Here is a 9,029-nt window from a genome sequence, read left to right on the forward strand (position 1 = left end):
CGGAGATAACACAATCAGGACACAAAGGCGATGTGAGTTACACGGCGTGGTCAGTATCGCTGCAGCAACCACCAGGTCCTTCTGTGCGCCGGGGAGCTGTGTGCATCTTTTCCTTCGCGCAGACAGCAAGTAGACAGCAGGTATTGGAAACACGCTACTTGAAAAAAAAGAAAAACAAAAGAAGAGCCAGATGTGCATGAATGAGTGAGTGAACCTAACAGAATCAGTGGGAGAAACAGACCTACTCGTGGAGGATACATTAAGGAAGAAGAGCACCACGTGGATGTGATTCAATGGGGGAAGGAACAGAAGCAGTTGTGGGTGACTGAGTGGGGTGCACAAAACAGAACCACCTAAAAAAAAAAAAAAAAAAAAAACAGTTGGGAATTAATTATCCGTTAAAAAAAAAGTTGGCGATGATTTAGCGAAAAAAAAAAATAAAAGAATAGATAGATCCATGTGAGTGAAATAATGGAGTGAAGGTGAGAGGACAGAACCAGCTGGGGATTATTCAGTGCTGATAAAAAGAAATGAAAAAAAAAAGAAAAATCGAGATGAAGAAGGGGAAGGAAATGAGTCTCCTTTGCCTATCCATTCACTGTTCTTGGTTTCAGTTTAGTAACAGGAGAGTAAAGGCAAGTTGGGTGTCAAAGAAAGCCTCCTGGGGGGACGTTTTTTGTTCCGTAGTGTTCATTAGTGTCTGTACTTCTCCATTTACATACATGTACTCCTCATACTGGATGTTAATATGTTAACACCATTTTTTCTAAGAGACTGTATTCTCTGACATTTCGGCATCTCATCTCGACTACTTTTAACAAGCTGGTGCCCGAGTTATTGGGGTTTTCAAGGGTGTTTTAACGGATTCTGTACCACCAGAGAGAGAGAGAGAGAGAGAGAGAGAGAGAGAGAGAGAGAGAGAGAGAGAGAGAGAGAGAGAGAGAAAGAGAGAGAGAGACGCTCGTGTTTAAGAATACGAGCTCATGCGCAGTACGAGAACAAGCTGTGTTAAGCCAAGGTTTGGAAGGTTTAGGTCAAGAAAAAGAATGAGGAATGTACGCCTCCATGCCAGACACTATCGCCTCTGTTATGCGCTCGGCACACAAAGACGGGGTCTCTGACACGGAAGCAGTAATCATTCCAAGGAAAATCAGCAAAAACCTTCTCAGGTCCCCCCCAACTAGCAAAGGCAAAACGCCAGAGGCATCGTCGTTAAGGGGGATTTTGAGGAGGGATTGGAGCGATAGGACAAGATACAGATATGAAATTGTGATCGGAGGAGCCCAATGGAGAAGAGAGGGTGACAGCATAAGCAGAAGGATTAGAGGTCAGGAAAAGGTCAAGAATGTTGGGCGTATCTCCAAGACGATCAGGAATACGAGTAGGGTGTTGCACAATTGCTCTAGGTCGTGGAGGATAGCAAAGTTGAAGGCTAGTTCACCAGGATGGTTAGTGAATGGAGAGGAAAGCCGGTAGGCCTACACGAGCAGTCCCAGTATAAAAGCGTACCTATGACCCTTATCTATGAATTTCCTTTCTTTTAAAGTTTTCTATGGACTCGGGCCTAACAACCTGAAGAGTCATTTCAAGTCAATTTACTCCTATCTCTTTTTTAAATCAAACTTCATAAAATTTGAACTCTTTACTTCGATTCCTTTCGAACACTAATCCCATTGATCCTTTCTTATCACCTTTGTCTCATTCGTCATGATCACTAGTCTAGATTCAGGCTTGAGTCGCTCACATGTGTACTGTTTCAGAAATGGTGCCGACTCCTGCCGCCAACGCCGCCTCGGCAAACATGGGTCTCAAGATTACCTTGACAGTCTTCGGCTCGTTTGGCTTGGTAAGTAATTCAGACACACACACACACACACACACACACACACACACACACACACACACACAATATACATGCAAACTGTGTTTATATACATGTAAACGAAACATATGTGTATGTATGAATAATATTGACAATTTAAGTACACATTTCATAATATTGTGAGTGTAAGGAAGTACGTGCCTATAGGTAGTGCATATGTCTGAAAAAAAAAAAAAAGTATGTGTATGCATATACAGGTATGTGTGTGTGTGTGTGTGTGTGTGTGTGTGTGTCCTGCCCGGCGCCCATATCTGACATGACTTGTGGTCTCTTTCCCGCAGGCTATCTGGGGAACATCCATCGGCTTCATGCTTGGCTGGAACCGTGGCAACGTCTTGATGCGTAATAAATTTTCCTTAATTCTTCCAGAAAAAAAAAAGAAAGAAAACTGGAATTATAACCCATTTGATTTAGCAGAAGTATTTTTTCTTTATAAAACGTCGTAGAGTATTGAACTGTCACATCACTATTATTACAATTATGTTCTTTGCTCTTACTGGGCCTTGTACATCCAGATATACATGCGATGGTAATGCTACATACATCAAATTATTGGGTGAAGTCGACACACTTCTGAAAATAAACCTGTTAAGCTCCTGTGATGATGGTGGAAAAGCTTCTTGGTGGTACTAAGGGACTGTATTCGTCTTGGAAGGCTTTAGTACACTCAGATTGATTTATTAAAAGAAGAAATACGCCTCATCATCGCGGTCACGTGGCACAAGCTCTAGTAGAAGTTATGGGGTTTTCAAGGCTGATTTCGTGATTCTGATGATATTTTTAACGGTCTCTAGAGGAGTATATTGGTATTTTAAGTCTCTAATGGAGGTTAATGGGGATCTTATAGTGTTTTCGTGATTTCGTGATTTAAGTGGTATTTTAACAATCTCTAGTAGAAGTAACTGCGGTTAGCATGCATACGTTATTTTCATGATTCTATTGACATTTTGACAGTCTGTAGTACAAGTAAGCGGGATTTTTAAGAGTGTTTTCGAGGATGCTTTTAAGGATGTTTTCGTGAATTTAGTAATATTTTAACATTCTCTAGTGAAGGTTACAAGGATTGTCAAGGACGTTTTCATCATTCTAGTAATGGGTTAACAAGGAATGTGCACCATCAGTGGGAACAATCATTTGATCAATAATCTCTGAGCTTCGAAAATTGTTATGTTAAGAGAACAAAGCGCTTATGAATACGTCCCTAATGCATGTGGTTGGCTGAACACAGACAAACGAAGCTGTAGACAGACGGACAAAATGGACAAGTAGTGAAGCTGCTTTTCCATTGGCAGATTTCTTTTTGAGTGGAAAGCAAGCTAGATATGAATAAATAAGAATAAATAAGTACAAAAAGGTTCAATAGGAAATTAGGAAAATGTAGGTTGTTGGTTAATGAATCAATGAGAGGTAGTGACGGTGGGCATCCTTACAGTCGCGGGGCTTGCCGAATACGTCAGCATCATCGCTAATGCCGGCATGATTTACGTCACCTGCCGCATCATGTTCCTCATCATGGTGAGTACTCCTCTTCTCATCCCTCTCCCACCAACTAACCCAATCCACAAGAAAAAAAAAGTGATAACTACTTCTTTAAAACCGTTATTCCCTTCCCCTAATCCTGAGATATAAGAAAAAAAAAAAAACAACGATAGCTGCCCCACAAAATTCCTTCCCCTACTCTTTAATACGAATAAAGAAAAAAAAAAACATAACTCCCCAAAAATTCTTCCCCTCCTCCTCCTCCTCCTCCTCTTCCCCCACACCCTCAGCAAATTAAAATAGATAAAAACTGACAAAGGACTCATTAAAACCCTTCCCTCCTTCCCCATATCCTGAGTAATATTCCTGACAAATGCCTCACAAAAGTGACTACCGCTCCTAAAATTATGACCCTGCCTGTCTATGACCTTTTATGCTTTCGATCCTGCATGAAAAAAAAAAAAAATCTCTTTATCCCGTCTGCCGGTCTTGAATCCTACCCTCGATGAAAAAATAATCAGTTTAATATCAACAAATGCAAAGTACTTAGCGTAGGTATAGGAAACCCACACAGAAGGCACACAATAAACAACAAAACTCTGGTAGGTTCAGGGTACGAAAAAGATTTAGGAGTTATAGTTAGCTCTGAACTCCGTCTAAGAAAGCAATGCATAGAGGTCAGAAACAGGGCAAATAGGGTATTAGGATTAATTTTTAGGAGTGTTAAAAGTAGAAGGCCCGAAGTAATATTAAAGTTATATTTGGCGTTGGTCAGACCTCATCTGGACTACGCTGTGCAGTTCTGGTCCCCACATTACAGAAAGGATATAGGTCTATTAGAATCAGTACAGAGGAGAATGACTAAAAGGATTCAGGGGATGAGGAGTATTCTTTACGAGGCAAGATTGAAGCTGCTAAATTTACATTCTTTAGAGAGACGCAGGTTAAGATGGGACCTGATCGAAGTCCTTAAGTGGTATAAGGGTTATAACAAGGAGGACGTAAGCAAAATTCTTAGGATCAGCAACCAGGACAGAACAAGAAATAACGGGTTCAAGCTTGAAAAATTTAGGTTTAACAAATCAATCACTCAAATAGAGTGGTAGATTAATGGAACGGACTCAGTAATCAAGTTGTTAGTGCTAAGACATTAGGGAGCTTCAAGAGAAATTAGACGGATTTAGGGATGGTGATGATGGGCTGAAATAGGTAGATATATTTCATACAGGGACGTGTAAGCCTGATGGCTTCTTGCAGCTTCTCTTATTTCTTATGTTCTTATGATCTAATCCCTCCTATCACATGGATGTCTTGTATGTTTTGTATAAGGATCCCTACGTGCAGAAAAACGGATTTCTTGCAGCCTCCCTACTTTCTCAGTTTATGTTAATCGCGTTCTTCAGAACTCAAGTTTCCCCGGCGGGACGAGCCTCCAGGACCTGCAGCAGTGTGTGGCGCGCTTGGTGGCCTTCACGGTGCTCGGGTTCACCACGTGGGTGACCAGCATAGTGTGGCTAGCTCAGAATCCTAATATGGATGAAAGCATCGTATACCACGCCTGTAACTACGGTTTTGTGATCAGCTCAGTGGTTGCTGGGCTGGCAGGCGGCCTCTTACGGGTGAGGTGACACGCACACACACACACACATACACACATATACACACACACACACACACACACACACACACACACACACACACACACACACACACACACACACACACACACACACACGCAGATAGACCTCTAAGTAGTATATTAAATTCCAGCACAAGTACAGTCTTAGACACAAGTCGAATAGCGTACTGCACTGCAACTGTGCTTATAATTTTCCTTCAGTCTTAAATCTATTGATCGGCTAAGAATCTATTAATTCCTGTGTTCCCCAAGGCAGCCCTCTGGAGTCAAGTCTCCTGGAATCTGTAAAGTCTTCAGCCACTTCGTAGATAATGACTAAATTTTACGCTTTTCTATGCTATTTTAAAGCCACAAAGCACTTAGGGATTGCTGTCATCTGCTTCATACACTGGTGTTGCTGAATATACAAACTCTCTCTCTCTCTCTCTCTCTCTCTCTCTCTCTCTCTCTCTCTCTCTCTCTCTCTCTCCTCTCTCTCTCTCTCTCTCTCTCTCTCTCTCTCTCTCTCGCCCACAGATCACCTACATGATTCCTGCCCTCCCTGCCGGGTCCCCGAAGTACACCGTTCAACAACAGGGCCACTATGTACAGAGTCACCAGGGATCTCAGAGCCAATACAACAACCCAGCTTACACGGGCCCTTACTCGCAGCACCGCATGTAAGCTGACGGGAGACTGTGACGGATTGATGCATGAAGGACTGATACACGGACTGGACTGGCTTAACACATTCCCTGCCTACAAAAGGACGTTATTTTGAAACACTTCTGTGACACACCTCCACTACATTGAGAGGACTCTTAGTTGAAGTTGCAAGGGTTTTTAAGCATTTTTTATGGGTATAGGGGAAGATTAATAAGATTTCTACATTATTAGCAGGAGAAACATTTTTGATAACCCGGACAGTCATCTCTGTGGCCTTTGAAATTAGTCGTGGTGAAAGAGAGAAGTGTTTCAGAATAGGGGCCAAAGTTCCGCTATACATAGAAATAATGGTAGATAGTAGATAGTAGATAGAGAGTCAGTAGCAGTAGCTGTCAGAATACGGAGATGTTTTGTCTAAGGTTTGAGAGAGAGAGAGAGAGAGAGAGAGAGAGAGAGAGAGAGAGAGAGAGAGAGAGAGAGAGAGAGAGAGAGAGAGAGAGAGAGAGAGAGAGAGAGAGAGAGAGAGAGAGAGAGAGAGAGAGAGAGAGAGAGAGAGAGAGAGAGAGAGAGAGAGAGAGAGAGAGAGAGAGAGAGAGAGAGAGAGAATCACCATTAAAAAAAATGGCACAGTTATGTCTTTGCAAAACACACACAAAAAATGGATGAAAAGAAAAGAGAAAAAGATAAAAAGAAAGATTAAGGAAGAAAAAAGGTTGAAGAAAAGAAGAAATGAAAAAGAAGAAGAAGAAAAGAGCAAAATAAAAGAAGAAATACACTACTGATGTATATTTTTTTCAGTGTTGTGTGTGTGTGTGTGTGTGTGTGTGTATGTGTTGATAAGTGTCTTTCTGATGTCTGTACTCGGTGGTGCCTGTGTTAATGATAGGCTGTGGTGGTGGGCGTGTCCAGTACCCACATTCCTAATACCGTGGCGAAGACACTGATACTGATTTCTTGTACTCTGTGTCAACGACTCTGCCGGGCAATCTGAAGACACGCCAACACGGTAACATTGGCGCTGGCTGGTGCTCACTCGATGGTTGGTCTACCTATTTTCGTTGTGTTTCGAGATTTGCGGCAGACTAATGTTATATTTCGAATAAAACCTTTCTGCATAATTACAAGTTACTGAATCATCTAATATTAATATAATAATATATAATGGACTGGATTATGTTTTTACTTTCTTGATAATTAAAATTATTTTGCCGCACGTTTTGAAACATTATAGGAATGCAGGAAACGCTTCTACATAATTATAAGGTACTGAATCATCTTAAATTAAGATAATATAATGTTTTTAATTCCTTGATAAATAGGATCATTTTGCCGCACATTACAGATCATAAAAATACTTGAAGTTAATACTTGAGTTAATCAGTGGCAGTGTTACCTTGTCTTGTGCCTTCACGTGGCTGCACACTGCAACAGTCTTGCTGATGCAGTGCTACTGTGTTTCATTCACTACGAATAAAACACTTAATATTAAGGGTTACAGTTTTTTATTATATCATTTCTTTTGTTTCATTTTCTTCTTCTTCTTCTTCTTCTTCTTCTTCTTCTTCTTCTTCTTCTTCTTCTTCTTCTCTTCTTCTTCTTCTTCTTCTTATTATTATTATTATTATTACTATTTTAAACATCACTAATTACGATGTTAAATTGCAACCTTGTCCTTTTCCTTTGTTGTTAATTCATGAGATGTCATCTTTTTATTATCAAGTCGTTTTCGCTAAATATAAAAAATAAATAAATAAATAAATAAAAAAATACGAGTAAGTGAATATCGCTGATTTATTTCCATGTACTTTTTAAAACACTCTAAAGAAATTTGTATTAGTATTGACTCTCTCTCTCTCTCTCTCTCTCTCTCTCTCTCTCTCTCTCTCTCTCTCTCTCTCTCTCTCTCTCTCTCTCTCTCTCTCTCTCTCTCTCTTGTCTCAGTATAATGTCGCTTATCATTAGTTTCACCGATAAATTCTGAAACTTTCTGCTTGTTTCTGCTTCACTGCTTCCTCAGATTTCAGCTGCTTCAAGACAGGAGTCGGAACTACATCGTCCTTCATTTCTATTTACTCTTTTCTCTTTCATTTTTTTTATCTATTTATTACTTATTTATCTATTTATCTATTTTTCTGTTAATTGATCTGATCAGTGGAAGAGGCTTTTCTCCTGCTATTTCCCGCCACTGTCCGGGAATTTTTGCACAAACAACAACTACAAAAAAAAAAAAAGACCACTACGGCCAGCAATTTTGCCTTTGCTTTGCTCCTTTGTTTGTGTTCCTCCTCCTTCTCCTCCTCCTCCTCATCCTCCTCCTTCTCTTCCTCTTTCTCCTTCGACCCGGCTGCCACCCTTCGCCGCGTCTCGTGATCTCATTAAAACTTGTTAGTAAAAACATGAATTAGTTCCATTCTCTCAGACCTCGCTGGGTTTGGACTTTTGCTACTGCGGGAAGGGGACAGAAGTAACTGGTGATTCTGATGACAATGGTCTCTCTCTCTCTCTCTCTCTCTCCTCTACTCACCAGTAAGAAGGGTCGGACGGAGAAAGTGAGGGAAGAAGGGGAAAAAGAAAGGAAGAAAAGGGCTTGGTAATTCTGAAGGGAAACAAAGGTGCTTTTGTTCTTACTGGAGGAAAAGTTTGCGTAAGTGTGAAGGAAGGAAGGAAGGAAGGAAGGAAGGAAGGAAGAAAGAAAGGAAGGAAGGTATGAAAGAGGAGAGATTAAAAAGGAGAGTGATTACGGGGAGATGATTCTGATTAGTAATATGTTAATGTGTTGAGTTTGTTGAAAGTGTTTAATGTGCAGGAAGTTGTCGTAGCTGTGAGAAGTAGGAATTATGTCTGCACTGAGAGAGAGAGAGAGAGAGAGAGAGAGAGAGAGAGAGAGGAGAGAGAGAGAGGAGAGAGAGAGAGATGAGAGAGAGAGAGAGAGAGAGAGAGAGAGAGAGAGAGAGAGAGAGAGAGAGAGAGAGAGAGAGAGAGAGAGAGAGAGAGAGAGAGAGAGAACGTACAGATACAAACACAAAAGGAGACACACAAACAAACACTCAAAAGAAAAGAAAAAAAACATACATACATATATACATACATGCAAACAGACAAACAGACAGACAGACAGACAGACAGGACAGACACACCCCACACCCACACACACACACACACACAAAAACAGTGAAGAGAAACCTACTTACCATAAAAAATAAATTCTAATAATATATTCCTACCGTTAATATTCTTCATACGTACTTAACCATAACAATCTTCTACAACAAAGGGAAGTAATACCGCGCGTTATTATGAACCACTTAATAACTGACACTTCTACATCTTTTTTTTTTTTTTTTCACCCCGCCCCTCCCATTCGCGGCGGTCTGGTAATGAAGG

At 40.7% G+C, this 9,029-nt stretch overlaps 1 protein-coding gene across 2 annotated transcripts; it reads left to right on the forward strand.

Moving 5' to 3' along the window:
* On the forward strand, window positions 1-6,186 carry LOC135107698 (uncharacterized). 2 transcript variants are annotated; one of them, XM_064017875.1, is made up of 6 exons: window positions 1-140; window positions 1,761-1,846; window positions 2,164-2,224; window positions 3,315-3,397; window positions 4,765-4,980; window positions 5,517-6,186. In XM_064017875.1, exons 2-6 carry the CDS (start codon window positions 1,763-1,765, stop codon window positions 5,661-5,663), a joined length of 591 nt encoding a protein of 196 aa, XP_063873945.1. In that variant the 5' UTR covers window positions 1-140; window positions 1,761-1,762; the 3' UTR covers window positions 5,664-6,186. The 2 variants fall into 2 exon arrangements, with proteins under 2 accessions (XP_063873945.1, XP_063873944.1); XM_064017874.1 differs by lacking the exon at window positions 1-140 and adding an exon at window positions 184-204.
* Window positions 6,187-9,029: the final 2,843 nt, after the last annotated feature.

Source organism: Scylla paramamosain, chromosome 15, assembly GCF_035594125.1.
Source record: "Scylla paramamosain isolate STU-SP2022 chromosome 15, ASM3559412v1, whole genome shotgun sequence".
Classification (NCBI taxonomy): domain Eukaryota; kingdom Metazoa; phylum Arthropoda; class Malacostraca; order Decapoda; family Portunidae; genus Scylla; species Scylla paramamosain.

Excerpts from the sequence above, each read along its gene's own strand:
- LOC135107698 (XM_064017874.1), top strand. Across the intron at positions 1,847-2,163 it reads TCTTCGGCTCGTTTGGCTTG|GCTATCTGGGGAACATCCAT; the intron begins GTAAGTAATTCA and ends TCTTTCCCGCAG. Across the intron at positions 4,981-5,516 it reads TGGCAGGCGGCCTCTTACGG|ATCACCTACATGATTCCTGC; the intron begins GTGAGGTGACAC and ends TCTCGCCCACAG.